Source organism: Gorilla gorilla, chromosome 7 (assembly GCF_029281585.2).
Source record: "Gorilla gorilla gorilla isolate KB3781 chromosome 7, NHGRI_mGorGor1-v2.1_pri, whole genome shotgun sequence".
NCBI classification, from domain to species: Eukaryota; Metazoa; Chordata; class Mammalia; order Primates; family Hominidae; genus Gorilla; species Gorilla gorilla.
Genome location: NC_073231.2, coordinates 150276918 through 150296122, shown reverse-complemented (window position 1 = coordinate 150296122; position 19205 = coordinate 150276918). Strand labels below are relative to the sequence as shown.

The window sequence follows — 19205 nt, the reverse complement described above, 5'->3', positions numbered from 1 at the left end:
ATGACGGGGCCACCAAACACACGGCTTGTGTCCAAGACCCTGAGACATCTTGGCGTCCCGACCTGCTCCTTTGTCTTCTCTGAGGATGGGGGCATGGGGGTCCACACTCCGCAGATGTGGGGGGCATAGCCTAAGCCAGGCCCCACCCTTCTCCCTCCCTTGTCTCATCCCTACCCCCTGGTGAGCACCACATCCCTCATTTATAAAAATAGGCCAGGCACGGTGGGTCACGCCTATAATCCCAGCACTTTGGGAGGCCGAGGCGGGCGGATCACCTGAGGTTAGGAGTTTGAGACCAGCCTGACCAACATGGTGAAACCCCATCTCTACTAAAAATACAAAAATTAGCTGGGCGTGGTGGCGCACGCCTGTAATCCCAGCTACTCAGGAGGCTGAGGCAGGAGAATCGCTTGAACCCGGGAGGCAGAGGTTTCAGTGAGCTGAGATTGTGCCACTGCACTGCAGCCTGGGTGACAAAGCGAGATTCCGTCTCAAAAAAATAATAATTTTTTAAAGAGCAGAGCAAGAAGTGTTTTTACCATTGTTGGAAATGACTTATGTGTCACTTTTGTGGTCTGCGTTCTCTTTGGATATTTTCTGTATGTAACAACTGTAGTTTAAAAAAATATTCCAACCCATGTTTTGTCTGTGTCTGTGTTTCCTTACCAGAAGACAGACACATGGCTGGGCCTTCTGGGCTCTGCTGGCCTCCCCTGCTGCCCCCGGCCTGTGGCAATCTGCACCAGGCCTGCAGCCCTGCACGGCACTGCCTGACGTGTGTACCTTGTCTGGTTACTGGGGAAACAGGCACAGAGAAATTGGGTTGTCAGCCGGGCATGGTGGCTGACGCCTGTGATCCCAGCACTTTGGGAGGCTGAGGCCGGTGGATCACCTGATGTCGGGAGTTCGAGACCAGCCTAACCAACATGGTGAAACCCTGTCTCTACAAAAATACAAAAATTAGCTGGGCGTGGTGGTGGGCATCTGTAATCCCAGCTACTCAGGAGGCTGAGGCAGGAGAATCGCTTGAACCTGAGAGAAGGCGGTTGCAGTGAGCCAGAATCACGCCATTGTGCCCCAGCCTGGGCAACAAGAACAAAATTCTGTCTCAGAAAAAAAAAAAAAAAAAAAAAAAAGAGAGAAATTGGGTTGTCTCTGAAGGGGAATTCGGCTTCCAGGAGCTGGGCTGTCCTGTGGGCCCTGGGGCTGAAGGGGATACTTAATCGTTGTCCAGGTAGCTCAGGGAGCCCCTCTGGTGTCCAAGCCACCCTGTCTTCAGCTGTTCATCTGAGTCCTCTGATTCTGAATCTCACTCCCCACTCCCTCCCTCAAGCCTCACTGTGCCCCTCACACACCTCACCAGCTTGCCCTCCAAGTAGTTGCCTTGGCTCAGAGCCATGCTTTGGATGGGCAAGGGGTTGGCAGTGCAGACCTCCACAACCTGTCCTCACACCCAGGCCTGCCTGGATTTCCTGCCTCCTGCAGCTTGTGACTGCACAGGTGTGCAGGCTTGGCCTGGTCCCACCCCTGCAGCCTTGGAGGCACCGAGGCCCAAATCTGCCCAGTCCAGGGGCCACGCCAGGAGGCCAGCACTCTGCCGTCAGCCTGAGGAGGGCTCCGGCAGCCTTTACTGGACCCAGGGACCTGTCAGTGCATCACACCACTCTCTCCCCAACAGACCTCTCTGGCTGAGTTTTGCCCAATGACTTGCTGTAATTACGATGGAAATTAACTCATCTATCTTCCACTTCTGAGGCTCCTCAGTTGGACTCTGTGCACCCAGCCTCCTCTGGGGCCTCTGGGAAACTAGCCACCGCACCTGAGTGCAGTGCTGGGTGTGCTGTGTAGCCGTGAGTCAGATACCCAAGGCATGGCAGGTGTTTGGTCCTCAAGGTAATGGGGGATAGCAAGGGTATTTTAGAGGCCTGGGTGCCCCATGTCACAGGATTCTAGACATAATTTTGCAGTTGTTTTCTTTCTTCCTTTTTTTTTTTTTTTTTTTTGAGACAGAGTCTCGCTCTGTTGCCCAGGCTGGAGTGCAGTGGCGCCATCTCCGCTCACTGCAAGCTCTGCCTCCCGGGTTCACGCCATTCTCCTGCCTCAGCCTCCCCAGTAGCTGGGACTACAGACACCCGCCACCACGCCTGGCTAATTTTTTGTATTTTTAGTAGAGACGGGGTTTCACAGTGTTAGCCAGGACGGTCTCGATCCACTGACCTCATGATCTGCCCGCCTCGGCCTCCCAAAGTGCTGGGATTACAGGCGTGAGCCACTGCGCCCGGCCCTCTCTTTCTTCCTTTCTTTCTTTTCCTCCCTCCCTCCGTTTCTTTTTTTTAAAATAAAGATGGGGTATCGGGCTGGGCATGGTGGCTTACACCTGTAATACCGGCACTTTGGGAGGCCGAGGTGGGCGTATCACAAGGTCAGGAGTTTGAAACCAGCCTGGCCAGCATGGTGAAACCCCGTCTCTACTAAAATGCAAAAATTAGCCGGGCATGCTGGCACGCGCCTGTAGTCCCAGCTACTTGGAAGGCTGAGGCAGGAAAATCGCTTGAACTCGGGAGGCGGAGGTTGTGGTGAGCCGAGATCACACCATTGCACGCCAGCCTCGGTGACAGAACGAGACTGTCCCACACACACACACACAAAAGATGGGGCCTCACTATGTTGCCCAGGCTGGTCTCGTACTGCTAGGCTCAAGCGATCCTCCTGACTGGGCCTCCCATAGCGCTCGGATTACAGTGCGGGCCACTGTGCCCGGGCTACTTCTGCAGCTGAAGCGCAGGTTCACTGACTCTTCTGAGAATACAGCTGGCATACACATTGCTGAAACAGTACTTGTTCACTATGGAAAGCACATTCCCCTCCCAAAACAGTCCTTGGGGCCGAGTCCCCAAATGTGACCCAGCTGCGTTCTGTGGAGGAGGAGCGCGCCTGACGCCTTATTGCGTCCCCACAGCCAAATGCTCGTGAATTTATCGTCAGTCTATCTGGACACTACGTTCGTTTTTAATAGTTGCGCCTGTGAGCAGGCTGTGTGCGTGAATTTCGGGAGGAATTGGGGCGGCGGCACAGCTCGTCCACCATGAGTAGCGCGGGCGGCACGGGGGCTGCAGCCCAGAAGACCCCACCCAGGGCGCGCTGCGACCCCGGACGGGCTGGCTCCGGGCCCCCGGCCTCCCGCGTCCCCGCCGCCTGCGAGGAGGAACGGGGTCTCCACCAGGCACTCCCCGGGCCGGGCAGAGGGCTCCACGCGTGGGCCAACCCGGCGTCCGGGAAGACGGCCCCTCGGGTCGGACGCCCCAGTTGTCGCCTCCACCCCGCCCCAGCTCCTCCCGCCCGAGAAATCTGAGGATGCCGCGGGCGGGCCGACTGTACTTCCCAGAATGCCCCGCGCCCGCCGCCGCCTTCGAGGGGCGGGGCCTGCGTGTCGGCGGCGAGGGGCGGGGCCGCGGCGCAGCGCGGGAAGTCCGGATCCCGCGGCGATCCGAGCATGAGCCTGGAGCGTGAGCTTCGCCGTAAGTCCACCGGGGTCCCCTTCCTCCGGGGGCGCGGAGGCTGGGGAGGGCTTGGGACTCGGCCCCGGCCCCGGCCCCGGACCCCGCCGCGGAGGCCCAGCCCTCCTCTTCCTCCCACAGAGCTGAGCAAGGCGAAAGCCAAGGCGCAGAGGGCCGGGCAGCGGCGCGAAGAGGCCGCGCTGTGCCACCAGCTGGGGGAGCTCCTGGCCGGCCATGGTGAGCGCCGGGACCAGGAGGCGGGAGGCAGGGCCGGGATCGGGGACCGGGGGGCGACGGGCTCTTCCGGCAGACGCCGCCCCAGGGCCGCCCTCGCACCCGCGACGCCTGCCAGGCCGTGCTGTGCCCCCGCCTAGGCCGCTACGCCGAGGCTCTGGAGCAGCACTGGCAGGAGCTGCAGCTTCGGGAGCGCGCTGACGACCCCCTGGGCTGTGCCGTGGCCCACCGCAAGATCGGAGAGCGCCTGGCCGAGATGGAGGACTACCCGGCTGCCTTGCAGGTGCGGGCGCCCTCACTGGCCTCGTCCAGCCCGGTCGGCCTCTGGAGCCCTTTTCTGAGGAGGGAGGCCTGGTCTTCGCCGTCAGGAGCCTCGGGCTGGAGGGGACACCTGACCTGACGCAGCCTTGCCTTCACCGCCCCGGGCCAGTCCTCCGGTGGGGACCCCACAGCCTTTCCTGGGACTGGTGCAGGAGTAGGTTTCCTGGCACCAGAAACCATTACTGAACGTTATTTTAGCTGTGTTTGTGTTGGGGGTGGTCAGGCCCCATCCCAAAAGCTCTCCCTGACCCTGGCTGCTGGAGGCAGGACTGCAACCCCCCGCCAACTCCCAGCCGCCCCTCCCCACGTGACAGCGTTGGCTGCATACAGCGTGAAGCCACTGTCACCACAGAGAGCCCTTGGCATGCAGAGGAGGGGCACGTGTCTGGCCTTGGCCTGCTCTGTGGGGGTTAGGGGGAGCAGGCTCTTTCCTTAGCAAGAACTGGGAATCTGGCGGTGCCGGTTTGCTTGAGGCGGAGTCGGCTCACAGCAGTGACTTCTTTCCACACTCAGCACCAGCACCAGTACCTGGAGCTGGCACATTCCCTGCGCAACCACACGGAGCTGCAGAGGGCCTGGGCCACCATCGGCCGCACCCACCTGGACATCTATGACCACTGCCAGTCGAGGGATGCTTTGCTGCAGGCACAGGCTGCCTTTGAGAAGAGCTTGGCTATTGTGGATGAGGAGCTGGAGGGTGGGCAGACCCCTCTGCGTTTTCTGCCTCCTGAACTGCGGGCCGAAGAGGCTGCAGCCCAGCACCCCCGCAGCCTCCTTGGGCAATCCCCTCTTCTGGAGCCCTCCCTTTGCAGGGCTCTTGTGTGAGGGGTGCATGCCCCGCTCAACCTTTCCCCTGGAGATCGTCAGCTCTTTATCCACTCTGTGCTCCATCTGCAGCAGGACACTTGCACCCACCTCGGGAGGAGGAAGGGGGTAGGAGAGGCGCTGCACAGGCCCCAAATGGGGCCCAAAGCTGGAAACCCCATGTGGGGAGGAAGTGGCTGAGTGTTTGGGGGGTATCTTCCAGGGACACTGGCCCAGGGAGAGCTGAATGAGATGAGGACCCGCCTCTACCTCAACCTGGGCCTCACCTTTGAGAGCCTGCAGCAGACAGCCCTGTGCAACGATTACTTCAGGAAGAGCATCTTCCTTGCGGAGTAAGGCCCTGCCCTGCCCCAGGAGGGAGTGGAGTCCCTTGTTCCTGGAGGAAGTAGGGGAGTATTTTTCCCAGGGTCCTCCTGAGAGAGCAGTCTGGCTGGGCCTCATCCCCCCACCTCTCACACCTGTGCCGCACACTGGGAGAAGGCCAGGCATAGTTAGGGCCCTGAGACCACAGCATGGCAGGGCTGGGGCCCGTGTGGCATCAGCAGCTGTCATGGACACTCCTGGGTGCTCAGTGGTCGTCACCCCTCTGCAGGCAGAACCACCTTTACGAGGACCTATTCCGCGCCCGCTACAACCTGGGCACCATCCACTGGCGCGCGGGCCAGCACTCCCAGGCTATGCGCTGCTTGGAGGGTGCCCGGGAGTGTGCGCACACCATGAGGAAGCGGTTCATGGAGAGCGAGTGCTGCGTGGCTATTGCACAGGTACCCGCTGTGCGTGGCTCCAAGCTCAGGCTCCCGGAGATTCGGGCCTGGGGATTCTGCAAAACCTTTGCTGTCCTTTGCTCTCCAGGTCCTCCAAGACCTGGGAGACTTTTTGGCTGCCAAGCGAGCCCTGAAGAAGGCCTACAGGCTGGGCTCCCAGAAGCCTGTGCAGAGGGCAGCCATCTGTCAGAACCTCCAGCATGGTGAGCCTGGGGGTCCGAATGGGGCCCTGGGAGGTGTGTGCAGGGGTGAGCCTGGGGGCGGGGTGGAGTCCCGCCAGGTGTGTACAGGGTTCTCTCCCTCACAGAGGAGGCCTGAGCACCTGTCCTTGGAGGCAGCAGCTTCAGCAAGAGGGGCAGGTACCCCTACTTCCTGACAGGAGAAGACCCCCTTTTTTCTCTGAGCTCAACACAGTGTGTTGAGCAATGTGTCAGGGGCAATGAAAGGGCGGCCAGGAGACCAGCTGGGCTTTTATTTCGCAGCCACCATCTTCATTGGCAAACTGGAGACAGTAGTTGTACCCCTAGCCTCCCAGGGTGGGAGAGGAGATGGCACGCGTGTGGTCCAGGAGTGCTGATGGCAGAGACCACCATTGGAGGTTGGCAGCAGTCAGCCCTTACTTTGAGCCAGGCACCATCCATGTTGTGTTGTTTTTTTTCTTGAGATGGAGTCTTGCTCTGTCGCCCAGGCTGGAGTGCAGTGGCATGATCTCGGCTCACTGCAAGCTTCGCTTCCCGGGTTCATGCCATTCTCCTGCCTCAGCCTCCCGAGTAGCTGGGACTACAGGTGCCCGCCACCACACCCGGCTAATTTTTTGTATTTTTAGTAGAGACGAGGTTTCACCGTGTTAGCCAGGATGGTCTCGATCTCCTGACCTCATGATCTGCCTGCCTCGGCCTCCCAAAGTCCTAGGATTACAGGCGTGAGCCACTGTACCTGGCCCCGAGTTTTTAAGTGTGTTAGTTCTTGTTACCCTTGAGACCAGTCCCCAAGATAGACCCTGCTATTAACCCCCACACCAACAGGCAGGCAGAGGTGTGGAGAGGGTGGGGGGGGCCACCACAGGGCTCACAGCTTGCAGGTGGTAGAGCTGGGGTCAGGGCCCCCTGTGCTGCCCCCCTGCATGAACCTCTTCCCGGCAGTGCTGGCAGTGGTCCGGCTGCAGCAACAGCTGGAAGAGGCCGAGGGCAGTGACCCTCAGGGTGCCATGGTCATCTGTGAGCAGCTAGGGGACCTCTTCTCCAAGGCAGGAGACTTTCCCAGGGCAGCTGAGGCTTACCAGAAGCAGGTGTGTGGCCCCGGCTGGGTGGGAGGGAAGGGCCAGTGAGGTTGACGAGGCCTGGCCAGGGTGGCAGCCCCTGGCCTCACTGGCACTGCCCCCAGCTGCGTTTTGCTGAGCTGCTGGACAGACCGGGTGCCGAGCGGGCCATCATCCATGTGTCCCTGGCCACCACACTGGGAGACATGAAGGACCACCATGGGGCCGTGCGCCACTATGAGGAGGAACTGAGACTGCGCAGCGGCAACGTGCTGGAGGTGAAACCCTTGCTCCCCGCCCGAATGCAGGTTCACCCATGTCTCTGCCTCAGGACTGCCGTTCTCAGGGTGGCCATGGACAGGTGTCCTTACTGGACGGGCAGCTCCTTCCTAGGACCATCCACCCTCAGCAGCTGGGAGGCCAGGCTCCCGTTTCGTGTGGGCAGCCGGGGAAGCTTGACTGGGGCCCGTTGGATGCAGAGAGCGGCAGCCCCCGACCCTGTCTTTCCTCCTGCTCCAGGAGGCCAAGACCTGGCTGAACATTGCACTGTCCCGCGAGGAGGCCGGCGATGCCTACGAGCTGCTGGCCCCGTGCTTCCAGAAGGCGCTCAGCTGTGCCCAGCAGGCCCAGCGTCCCCAGCTGCAGGTGCAAGAGCCCATCCCACCCACACCGGCTCCCCAATGAGCCCAGCTTCGTTGCAGCCTGCCTGCCCCTTGTGCCCCATCCCCATCTTTCTCTGCATCCACAGCCCCCAGTCCTGAGCTGAGCATCTCTCTGCTCCTCAGAGGCAGGTCTTGCAGCATCTCCATACCATGCAGCTGAGGCTGCAGCCCCAGGAGGCCCCTGAGACCGAAACCAGACTACGGGAGCTCAGTGTAGCTGAAGATGAAGATGAGGAGGAGGAGGCGGAGGAGGCGGCAGCCACAGCGGAGAGCGAAGCCCTGGAGGCCGGCGAGGTGGAGCTCTCAGAGAGCGGTGAGGGCCAGCGGCACCTTGCATTTCCCTGGGCCTGCTCTGGGCCGGGCTGGAGAGGGGTGTGCTGTGCTGCTGTGGAGCCTGCTTAGGGCTTGTAGCAGGAACAGCCACAGGCAGGCAGGACGGCCAGTGCTTTCCCGGAACTGGACAGAGAAGGTGGTGACCCGCAGGGAGCCTGGGGCGGCCTTGGCCTCCTGGAGGAGACAGTGGTTGGGAGCCAAGTGAGTGTCAGCTGGGGCATGGTCCCGTTAGAGAGGCACGTGCCATCTGGGGCCGGGGGTGAGACGGTGCACTTTGAAGAGCCCCGGCTGCCTCTGCAAGAGCTGAGCACCTTCCTGAAACCCTCCAGAGCAGGCTTGGGTTTCCTCCAGAGGCCGGCGACATCAGCTGCACGGAGGGCAGGCATGAGGGACTGGCTGGAGCAGGGCTTGGACTGAAGCCATCTTGGCCGTGGTGCAGGGAGAGAGGGCTGAGAGCGGGGTTAGCGGGTAGCCGGGAGGCTGGTTTCTGACTGAGTGGTGGGTGGCAGGAGCCTGTCCATGAGGCCTGTTGGGGGGTGTTCCAGGGAAGGCTGTGACTTCAGCTCTGAACTCGAGGGCGTCGTTAGAACCCTGAGTGGCCAGGCAGCTGTGGGAAGTTGGGGCCTTGCCAGATTGGTTGCTGGGGGGAGGTGGATCAGGATCTAGAATTTTGGGGAATGCTGCTCAGCTGGTGGGCACAGTGAGGAGCTGCGGAAAGACCCAGAGGCAGCTGGCAGGGTGTGAAGGGCGTGGTGATGAGGGGTCACCCGAAGCAGGGACGGAGGCGGGTGTGTCTGCTGCCTAGGCAGGATGGAGGCTGCAAGGTGCAGGACACCCAGGCTCCAGGGCTGACCTGGCCTGACGACACAGCTCAGGAGATGGGGGTGGATAAGGCGTGGGATGGAGGAAGACTGGCTCACAAGCCGGTCTGGGTGTGGGGATGAGTGGCTGGCGCATGGATAGATGGGGCCTCGGGCAGGCCTTCTGAGGGAGGGCCAGGCGTGGGTTAGGGCAGAAAGCTCAGGGGTGTGTCTCAAGTGGGCAGAGGGATGGTGGGCAGGAGCAGGGTCCCAGCAGGGTCAGGTAGACATGGAGGCAGCACTGGGACCATTGCTGAGGAGCCCCCAGAGCCCAGCAGCCTCAGACCTCAGCCCTCCCGTCTCTGGCTCCTTTGTACCTGGGAGTTTGGGGAGCTTGCAGCAGGGTGGGGGCTGCTAACCTTCGCCTCCCACGGACTCCGCTGGGGTGGGCTTGGCTCTGTTCCAGAGGACGATGCTGATGGCCTGACCCCGCAGCTGGAGGAGGACGAGGAGCTTCAGGGCCACCTGGGCCGGCGGAAGGGGAGCAAGGTGAGGACAGTGCCCTGCCCCCACCCACCCCGCTCAGCAGCCCTGCCGGCTCCTCACGCCCCCTGCCCTGTGCTGGGTTGGCTGTGCCCACAGTGGAACCGGCGAAACGACATGGGAGAGACCCTGCTGCACCGAGCCTGCATCGAGGGCCAGCTGCGCCGCGTCCAGGACCTTGTGAAGCAGGTGGGCCCCGCTCTGGGACGTGGGACAGGCTGCCTAGCATGGAGGAGCTGTGCGTTTGTGCCGGATCCCCTGATCTCTCTAACTCTCAACTTCCTCATCTTCAAAATGGGGCCCCTTAGCAAGCATGGTGGCACTTGCCTGTGGTCCTAGAGGCAGGAGGATCACTTGATCCTGGGAGGGAGATTGAGGCTGCAGGAGTCGTGATCATGCCACTGCACTCCAGCCTGGGCAACACAGTGAGACCCTGTTTCAAAAAAATTTAAAAAGCGGAGGCTGCGCGGGGGTGGCTTATGCCTGTAATCCCAGCACTTTGGGATGCCAAGGCAGGCAGATCACATGAGCCCAGGAGTTCGAGACCAGCCTGGGCAACCTGGCAAGTCCTTGTCTCCAAGAAATTTAAAAATTAGGTGGATGTGGTGGCGTGTGCCTGTAGTCTCAGCTACTTTGGAGGTTGAAGTGGGAGGGTTGCTTGAGCCTAGGAGGTGGAGGCTGCAGTGAGCCATGATCTTGCCACTGCACTCCAACCTGTGTGACAGAGCAAAAACCTGTCTCAGAAGAAAAGCCACAGGCCGGGTACAGTGGCTTATGTCTATAATCCTAGCACTTTGGGAGGCTGAGGCGGGCAGATTGCCTGAGGTCAGGAGTTTGAGACCAGCCTGGCTAACATGGTGAAACCCTGTCTCTACTAAAAATACAAAAATATTAGCTGGGTATGGCGGTGCACACCTGTAGTCCCAGCTACTCGGGAGGCTGAGGCAGGAGAATTGCTTGAACCTGGGAGGCGGAGGTTGCAGTGAGATGAGATTGCGCCACTGCACTCCAGCCTGGGTGACAGAGCGAGACTCTGTCTCAAAAAAAAAAACACAAAAAAATGGGGTGCCCAGGCTGGGCGCGGTGGTTCACACCTGTAATCCCAGCACTTTGGAAGGCCAAGGTGGGCAGATCACGAGGTCAGGAGCTTGAGTCCAGCCTGGCTGGTCTCAGAAAAAAAAATGGGGTACCCGCTGTGTGGTATGCATCTGTGTTGCAGCGAAGTTGGTCAGCCTGGCCAGGATGGGGGCTAGCCCATGGGCTGAGATCTGGGCACCTTCCCACCCCGCCTGCCTCATGCCCCTGCAACCAGGTGCACTGTCTCCCCACAAGGGGACCAGGCAGGCACAGAGGCTGAAGGATATGCTGTGGCTGGTCCACCTGTCTCAGGGGGAAGCATGTCCTTCACTGGTGACACCTAGGCCGGAGGAGGAGAGGGCAGGGCCACGGACTTGCTCTGGGCTCTAAGACTGAGGCCCTGGGCCCAGCTCAGGCTGCAGAGCTCACGTGGCTGGGGCCAGGCTGTGAGGTACACAGGGCCAGGCTCCTTCCTGTCCTTGGTCACAGGGCCACCCCCTGAACCCTCGGGACTACTGTGGCTGGACGCCTCTGCACGAGGCCTGCAACTACGGGCATCTAGGTGAGCAAGGGACAGAAGGAGCCTGGCGCACCTTGGTGGACACGCGGGGCGAAGAGTCAGTCCTGGCGGGGCATCGGGAGCTGGGCTCACATCTCCTGGTCTGCAGAAATTGTCCGCTTCCTGCTGGACCACGGGGCCGCAGTGGACGACCCGGGTGGCCAGGGCTGCGAAGGCATCACCCCCCTGCACGATGCCCTCAACTGTGGCCACTTCGAGGTGGCTGAGCTGCTGCTTGAACGGGGGGCGTCCGTCACCCTCCGCACTCGAAAGGTGAGCCTGGTGGGGCAGAGGGCAAGGGCGAGGTTATGGGGGCTGCTGTCCCCCTGCTCAACTGATGCCACAACAGGGCCTCAGCCCGCTGGAGACGCTGCAGCAGTGGGTGAAGCTGTACCGCAGGGACCTGGACCTGGAGACGCGGCAGAAGGCCAGGGCCATGGAGATGCTGCTCCAGGCGGCTGCCTCGGGCCAAGGCAAGCAGGGCGTCCCTTGTCCCTGGGGTTGCTGTGCCTACGCTGAGAGTCCCCGGGCCCTGATTTCAGGAGATGCTCCATCCCAGGTGGAGCGGGAGGTGCCGGGCCCCTGCCTCAACACGCATTCTCTCTCCCACAGATCCCCACAGCTCCCAGGCCTTCCACGCCCCAAGCAGCCTTCTGTTTGACCCCGAGACCTCTCCTCCTTTGAGCCCCTGCCCAGAACCCCCCTCTAATAGCACTAGACTCCCAGAGGCCTCTCAGGCCCATGCCAGGGTCTCCCCAGGGCAGGCGGCACCAGCCATGGCCAGGCCTCGGAGGAGCAGGCATGGGCCAGCCAGCAGCAGCAGCAGCACAGAAGGCGAGGACAGCGCAGGCTCCGCACGGCCGTCCCAGAAGAGGCCTCGGTGCTCGGCCACAGCACAACGGGTGGCGGCCTGGACGCCTGGCCCCGCCAGCAACAGGGAAGCAGCCACAGCCAGCACCAGCCGGGCAGCCTACCAGGCAGCCATCCGGGGTGTGGGCAGTGCTCAGAGCCGGCTGGGGCCTGGCCCACCGCGGGGCCACAGCAAAGCCCTTGCTCCCCAGGCAGCGCTCATCCCGGAGGAGCAGTGCCTGGCCGGGGACTGGCTGGAGCTGGACATGCCCCTGACCCGCAGCCGCCGGCCCCGCCCCCGGGGCACTGGAGACAACCGCAGGCCCAGTAGTACCTCTGGGTCGGACAGTGAGGAGAGCAGGCCCCGTGCCCGAGCCAAGCAGGTCCGCCTGACCTGCATGCAGAGTTGCAGTGCACCAGTTAACGCAGGGCCCAGCAGCCTGGCTTCAGAACCTCCAGGGAGCCCCAGCACCCCCAGGGTCTCAGAGCCCAGTGGGGACATCTCTGCAGCAGGCCAGCCCTTGGTGGGTATGCAGACCTGGAGCAGAGCCCTCTCCCCACTCCGGGCAGGCAGGTGTAGGGTGGAGCCCACTGTGGCTCCTGACTCAGCCCTGCTGCCTTCACCTGCCAGGGTCCGGCCCTGCCCCCTCCCATCCGGGTTCGAGTTCAAGTTCAGGATCATCTCTTCCTCATCCCTGTCCCACACAGGTGAGGCGTCGCCTGCCCTACCCTGCAGCCCACCTGTGCCGCTCCATGCCAGGGTGCTCATGTTTGCACGTCAGGGTGGGGCGTGTGACGAGGGCTCCCTGGTGTGTTCCAGGAGGACCCTGTGGCCCCCAGGAATAGCAGAGGGGCTGGTGGTGTGCTGGGCTGTAGGGAGAGGAGGGGCCGGCTACCTGGCAATGGGAGAAGCAGCTGAGGGGGCTTCTGGCCCTGGGCAGGGATGGCGGGTTCCTGGGGCATCACCCCAGCTGTGTGCAGGCAGCAGCAGCAGCACCTCTGTCCCTGCAGCAGTGACACCCACTCTGTGGCCTGGCTGGCCGAGCAGGCGGCCCAGCGCTACTACCAGACCTGCGGGCTGCTGCCCAGGCTCACCCTACGGAAAGAGGGGGCCCTGCTGGCCCCACAGGACCTCATCCCTGATGTGCTGCAGAGCAATGATGAGGTGAGCCGCAGAGGGGAGGGGGAGCCAGGGCCTCAGGCACCGGGAGCCCCCAGGTGGCTCATGGCTGCAGAGCAATGACGAGGTGAGCCGGGGGAGCCCCCAGGTGGCTCATGACGGTGCCTTCCAGGTGTTGGCTGAGGTGACTTCGTGGGACCTGCCCCCGTTGACTGACCGCTACCGCAGGGCCTGCCAGAGCCTGGGGCAAGGTGAGGGCCAGGAGAGCTGCAGTTTCTGGGTGAGGTCGTGCAAGGGGGTTGGGCACACAGGCTCCACCAGCCCGGTTCATTCCTGGGCCTCGGGTGTTTTGGGGTGCACCTCCCCCAGCCTGGTGGGTGCTGTGTCCTGCACTTGGATGTGTGGGTGGCAGGGAGAGGACAGCCCTCAGCCCCCATGATCTGCTGACAGGGAGATGGCAAAAAGCAGCCGAAAGCCTGGAAAGTCAAGCCCAAGGAGGAGGGCCTCGCATGGGCTGGGAGCTGCTGGGGAAGCTTCCCAGAAAGCTTGTCCCGGGGGGTGTGGAATCTGGTGGTGACTGGTGGAGCTCAGGGTGCTGCAGACCCACCCTGGCCCCCAGGGCCTCACAGTGCTAGACCCACAGGCATGTGTGAGTGGGCTCTACAGCAAGTCTGGTGGGTGACCCCTGGGGCTGTTGAAAAGGGGCTGCCTGGTTTGCCCTCTGGGATTCAGAGGGCAGAAAGGGCCGGCCTTACCCTGGTGACATCACATCCCTCCCGCAGGGGAGCACCAACAGGTGCTGCAGGCCGTGGAGCTCCAGGGCTTGGGCCTCTCGTTCAGCGCCTGCTCCCTGGCCCTGGACCAGGCCCAGCTTACACCCCTGCTGCGGGCCCTCAAGCTGCACACAGCACTCCGGGAGCTGCGCCTGGCAGGGAACCGGCTGGGGGACAAGTGTGTGGCTGAGCTGGTGGCTGCCCTGGGCACCATGCCTAGCCTGGCCCTCCTTGACCTCTCCTCCAATCACCTGGGTCCCGAAGGCCTGCGCCAGCTTGCCATGGGGCTCCCAGGCCAAGCCACCTTGCAGGTATAGGCACAGAGAGCAGCAGGCCCTCAACAGCGGGCAGTCAGGGTTCCCATTCTGCAGGTCCCTGGGTGGTCTAGGGCAGTTGGGAGAGCCAGCCAGTGCCCGGCTGTAATAGGCTATGCCAGGCAAGGTGGGGAAGAGACTGCCAAGCCAAGCCCCAAGGGGGACCCTGTCCGTGGGACTGCCGGGGGCTCACTGCCAGCCTGTGTCTTCCACAGAGTTTGGAGGAGCTGGACTTAAGCATGAACCCCCTGGGGGATGGCTGTGGCCAGTCCCTGGCCTCCCTCCTGCGCGCCTGCCCGTTACTCAGCACCCTGCGCCTGCAGGCGTGTGGCTTTGGCCCCAGCTTCTTTCCGAGCCACCAGACAGCACTGGGTAGTGCTTTCCAAGGTGAGCTGACCAGGCACTCCCTGTCCACTCCCTAGCCCTGGGGCATTGAGGGTTTCGAGGACTTTCAGAGGGGGCCCGGGCTGGGCACACAGGGGCAACACCTGTGGTCCCAGCTACTTGAGAGGCTGAGGCGGGAGTATCGCTTGAGCCAAGAGTTCCAGGAAAGCCTGGCCCACATAGTGAGACCCCATCCCTTAAGAAAAAAACGTCTAGGCCGGGCGCAGTGGCTCACGCCTGTAATCCCAGCACTTTGGGAGGCCAAAGCGGGCAGATCACGAGGTCAGGAGATCGAGACCATCCTGGCTAACACGGTGAAACCCCGTCTCTATTAAAAATACAATTAGCTGGGCGTGGTGGCAGGCGCCTGTAGTCCCAGCTACGCAGGAGGCTGAGGCAGGAGAATGGCATGAACCCGGGAAGTGGAGCTTGCAGTGAGCCGAGATCGCGCCATTGCACTCCAGCCTGGGCGACAGAGCAAGACTCCATGTCAAAAAAACGAAACAAACAACGTCTAGGGGCCTGGGATGCCAGACCTGGCTCTCCGGGAGGGCCTGGCACCTGGGAGCAATAGATGGATGTGTGGGTACAGGGTCTGCCTCCGAGGGGCGTCTGGTGCCCACCCAGCCAGGCTGACCCCCACAGGACACACCGAGAGCAGAGTCCGGGCAGCTAGTGTCCTGTGGTCCCCATCCCGTGCTCGCCAGCTGAGTGCTGTTCGCCTGAGGCAGTTCCACTGTGAGCCCACTCAGGCTGCAGAGACTGGGGTCCCAGTGCCAAGAGGCTGGGAATTGGGTGTCACCCAGGGGTGGGGGAGTGTAAGGGGGGCAGCAATGGTCAGTGCACTCCCCTGGCACCCCCACCGTGCAGAGGCATGTGGCCCAGGACCGTGTGGTTGTGGGGTGGGAGAGGGCAAGTTGTCCAGAACAGGGGGCAGCCGAGCTTGGAAGTCTGGCCCCGCCCTCCCAGCTGGGAGAACCTGGGCGAGAGCCTTTGCCTCTGCACTTGCCACCCCACCGTGCGAGCACTGCGGTAGTGGTTTCCCCGAAGGAGTCCTGAGGGTTCTGGGCCCAGAACTTGGGGTGGGTACAGGGCTGTGGCCACATGGGGCTGATGGATTCTGGCCGCGGTGCAGATGCTGAGCACCTGAAGACCCTGTCCCTGTCCTACAACACCCTGGGAGCCCCTGCCCTGGCCAGGACCCTGCAGAGCCTGCCCGCCGGCACCCTCCTGCACTTAGAGCTCAGCTCCGTGGCAGCCGGCAAGGGTGATTCGGACCTCATGGAGCCTGTATTCCGATACCTGGCCAAGGTATGAGGTGGGGAAGAACCCAGAAAATACTGAGCCTGAGGCCAAAGGTCCCAGGGTTGCTGGGAGGAGCTCACCTCTCCCCAGATTCAGGCTGAACTCGCTGAGGGGCTCTACAGAGAGAGTTAGAGGTTTGGAGGTTTAGAAAAAACAGCTGGGGGGCCAGACGCGGTGGCTCACGCCTGTAATCCCAGTACTTTGGGAGGCCGAGGGGGGTGGATCACAAGGTCAGGAGTTCAAAAGCAGCCTGGCCAACATGGTGAAACCTTGTCTCTAGTAAAAATACAAAAATTACCCAGTCGTGGTGGCGGGTACCTGTAATCCCAGCTACTCGGGATGCTGAGGCAGAGAATTGGTTGAACCCGGGAGGCAGAGGTTGCAGTGAGCCAAGATCGCACCATTGCACCCAGCCTGGGCGACAGAGCGAGATTCCGTCTCAAAAAAAAAAAAAAAAAAGAAAAAAATAGGCTGGGCGTGGTGGCTTACGCCTGTAATCCCAGCACTTTGGGAGGCCGAGGCGGGCAGATCACGAGGTCAGGAGATCAAGACCATCCTGGCCAACATGGTGAAACACCATCTCTACTAAAAAATACAAAAAATTAGCTGGGCGTGGTGACGGGCTCCTGGAGTCCCAGCTACTTGGGAGACAGGCAGGAGAACAGCGTGAACCCGGGAGGCGGAGCTTGCAGTGAGCTGAGATGGCGCCACTGTACTCCACCCTGGGCGACAGAGCGAGACTCTGTCTCAAAAAAAAAAAAAAAAAAAAAGAAAGAAAAAACAGCTGGGGGAATGCTTTTGTACAGCTGCCTGTCTCAGGCTGTGAATTCCTGCCCACCAGATAGGACCCGGGACCAAGGGTGGCCTTGCCCCCCCTCCCCCCCAGGAAGGTCCCAAGGGGCACACTAGGGCCCCTGATGCTCTCTCCTGGGGGGTCTTCCAGGCACAACTGGGACCCTATTATTTTCACACCATCATGTGCAGAGTGTGACCCACATCAGGAGAGGTGTTTCCTTCCGATCTCCAACTTGATGGGGGACTCTGCTCCCTTCTGGGCTCCTGGGTGTGGTGCACCTGCTGGGAAGCAGGCAGGGCAGGTGCGCCACTCCGTTTGGCCCCCTTGGGCCTCTGCTCATGTCCAGGAAGGCTGTGCTCTAGCCCACCTGACCCTGTCTGCAAACCACCTGGGGGACAAGGCTGTTAGAGACCTGTGCAGGTAACGCCCTTTCCCTGCTGCCTGCTGACCTGGGGGTCTGATCTCATGGCTCTGGACCCCAAGGGAGCTGGGCTATGGGAGAAGGGCCACAGAAATGGTACCAGCTCCTCCTCCCCAGCACATCCCAAGACCTGGCTCCTTCGGTTTCCACCAGCCTCTCAGGCTGCCCTGGAAGGCAGACTACCCTCTGGCTTCTTTCTTAGCATGGGCCTGTGGCTCTTGAGAGCACTCCTCCGGGGGTGTCCTTGTCATTCCTGTGCCTTGGCCCACATGAGGGCACTGCTCTTATGACCTGGAGCCTCAGTCAGCTCTCTGGGGAGTGTTGAGAGGAGCCCAAGCTGGGCCAGGCACACCCAGAGCTGGCCACTGTGGCCCTGACCCCTGGGAAGGACCCCCAACCCTAGAGGGCCACCTGCTACTGGGCCAGGCCGAGGCAGAGCCCCTGGGTCTGGCCTGAGGCTCCCTGAGCTGGCATTTGTCTGGGCAGCTTTCCTAGTGTTGGGGCATGGTCTCTCTGGAAGCCAACCTTTGCACTTCTTCCCATGTTATCTCAGATGTCTCCCTCTGTGCCCCTCACTCATCTCGCTGGATCTGTCTGCCAACCCTGAGATCAGCTGTGCCAGCTTGGAAGAGCTCCTCTCCACCCTCCAAAAGCGGCCCCAAGGCCTTAGCTTCCTTGGCCTGTCAGGTGAGTGCTGGTATGGTGGCCATGCCTGCCATGTTCGGCCTTTTCAGGGACCTGCCTGAGACCCAGGTGCCTCCTCCTAAGGGGCTGTCACTGCTACCAGCCAGGCAGCAAGGCTGGGCTCCATGAGGCTGGGGCAGCAGGGGGCAGAGTGACAGTGACAGAAAGGGGGCATGATCCCAGCTCCTAAAACCATGGGTTAGGGGGCGAGGTGGGTCTCTGCCTCTGGTCTCTCCAACCCAACCTTCAGAGCAGACTATGGTAGGCAAGACCCTGTTCCACAGGGACTTTCTTGTTGTCCCTGGCAGGAAAAGGGATCCCAAGGTCAGGGTGTTGAAAGCTGCCAAGGGACCCTCCTACTTCCTGGCAGGTGCTCCTCTGACACAACCCTGCCCAGGCTGTGGTCTGATTTAGCTTGTTCTCTCTTGAGCCACATCAGGGCAGTCCCCAACCTGAGCTGTCTGGAAGACAACCCCAGGAAGGGCTTTGATGACCTGGCTTGCCCCGCTGGGGCCGGGGCAGGCTGTGCCCTCCAGGGGATGAGGGCTTAAGTGAATGTGCACGAAGCGGGGCTCTGCTTTCTTCCTGTGCCCCCCCCCCCCCACCTTCACCTCCCAGGGCCAGGCCGCCTTTTCCAGGAAGGCACCCGAGTGCTGGTGTGAGACCCCTTCCCCACACCTCAGTTCCTGGCATCTGTACCTTCCCACCCAGCTCCCTGAATTCCTGAGCTTAGTGTTCTCTTGATCCACTCAGGCCCACGATGTACAGATTTGCAAGCAGACCCATTATGTCCTTCTTATGGGTGGGGAGACTGACGTGTAGGCATGGACTTTGAGATCGGGCACTGTCAGAGGTAAAGGGAGCCACCCTTCCTCCTGTCTGACCGCTGGCTGTGCAGATGACCCTACCCCTTCCTGGAGAGTCATGGGGCCTCTCCTGAGCTCTGCCCACTGCCCCTCGCTACAGCCCTGGGGCCCTCAGCGAAAGCGAGTTTGTTCCCTGGAGCCTGCCGCGGGCACCAGGACGCCGCCGGCCCCCCGCAGCGCTGAGGTCTTCCCTCTTCCCCTCCGCAGGCTGCGCCGTCCAGGGTCCCCTGGGCCTGGGCCTGTGGGACAAGATAGCTGCGCAGCTCCGGGAACTGCAGCTGTGCAGCAGACGCCTCTGCACCGAGGACAGGGACGCCCTGCGCCAGCTGCAGCCCAGTCGGCCGGGCCCCGGCGAGTGCACGCTGGACCACGGCTCCAAGCTCTTCTTTCGGCGCCTCTGACCCCGGCGCCGCCTTTCCCCACCCTCACTGAAGCCCCTAATAAATGAAGCTGCTGGCTGGGCGTGGTGGCTCACGCCTGTAATCCCAACACTTTGGGAGGCCCAGGCGGGCGGATCACGAGGTCAGGAGATCGAGACCATCCTGGCTAACATGGTGAAACCCTGTCTCTACTAAAAATACCAAAAATTAGCCGGGCGTGGTGGCCGGAGCCTGTAGTCCCAGCTACTCCGGAGGCTGAGGTAGGAGAATGGCGTGAACCCGGGAGGCGGAGCTTGCAGTGAGCCGAGATGGCACCACTGCACTCCAGCCAGGGCGACAGACCGAGACTCCGTCTCAAAAAAAAATAAAATAAAATAAGTGAAGCTGCTGCCTCCCTCCCCGTGGCTGCCTGGCAGGCGGGTGGGCGGGGTAAGACCGGG

At 61.7% G+C, this 19205-nt stretch overlaps 1 protein-coding gene and 1 long non-coding RNA gene across 5 annotated transcripts; one reads left to right on the top strand and one right to left on the bottom strand.

The window, feature by feature from the left end:
• The first annotated feature begins 3419 nt into the window (after positions 1-3419).
• On the top strand, positions 3420-19161 carry TONSL (tonsoku like, DNA repair protein). 4 transcript variants are annotated; one of them, XM_019032189.4, is made up of 26 exons: positions 3420-3518; positions 3639-3734; positions 3872-4014; positions 4566-4749; positions 5080-5209; positions 5470-5641; positions 5730-5844; positions 6784-6929; positions 7025-7177; positions 7419-7544; positions 7685-7874; positions 9161-9243; positions 9337-9426; positions 10804-10876; positions 10983-11146; positions 11223-11346; positions 11486-12246; positions 12354-12430; positions 12734-12887; positions 13015-13093; positions 13625-13926; positions 14145-14316; positions 15449-15624; positions 16761-16834; positions 17389-17522; positions 18593-19161. In XM_019032189.4, the coding sequence occupies exons 1-26, from the start codon at positions 3494-3496 to the stop codon at positions 18784-18786; spliced, it is 4137 nt and encodes a 1378-aa protein (XP_018887734.1). In that variant the 5' UTR covers positions 3420-3493; the 3' UTR covers positions 18787-19161. The 4 variants fall into 4 exon arrangements, with proteins under 4 accessions (XP_018887734.1, XP_055204520.1, XP_055204521.1 ...); XM_055348545.2 differs by having other exon boundaries at positions 3442-3518; positions 12737-12887; XM_055348546.2 differs by lacking the exon at positions 18593-19161 and adding an exon at positions 18273-18565 and having other exon boundaries at positions 3442-3518.
• On the bottom strand, positions 6075-9234 carry LOC134759132 (uncharacterized). The gene is made up of 2 exons (XR_010135067.1): positions 9072-9234; positions 6075-8420 (listed from the first exon to the last, which is right to left on the bottom strand). It is a non-coding gene; the product is annotated as an uncharacterized lncRNA (long non-coding RNA).
• Positions 19162-19205: the final 44 nt, after the last annotated feature.

Excerpts from the sequence above, each read along its gene's own strand:
- TONSL (XM_019032189.4), top strand. The coding sequence starts at position 3,494 with ATGAGCCTGGAGCGTGAGCTTCGCC. Across the intron at positions 4,015-4,565 it reads ACTACCCGGCTGCCTTGCAG|CACCAGCACCAGTACCTGGA; the intron begins GTGCGGGCGCCC and ends TTCCACACTCAG. Across the intron at positions 6,930-7,024 it reads CTGAGGCTTACCAGAAGCAG|CTGCGTTTTGCTGAGCTGCT; the intron begins GTGTGTGGCCCC and ends CACTGCCCCCAG.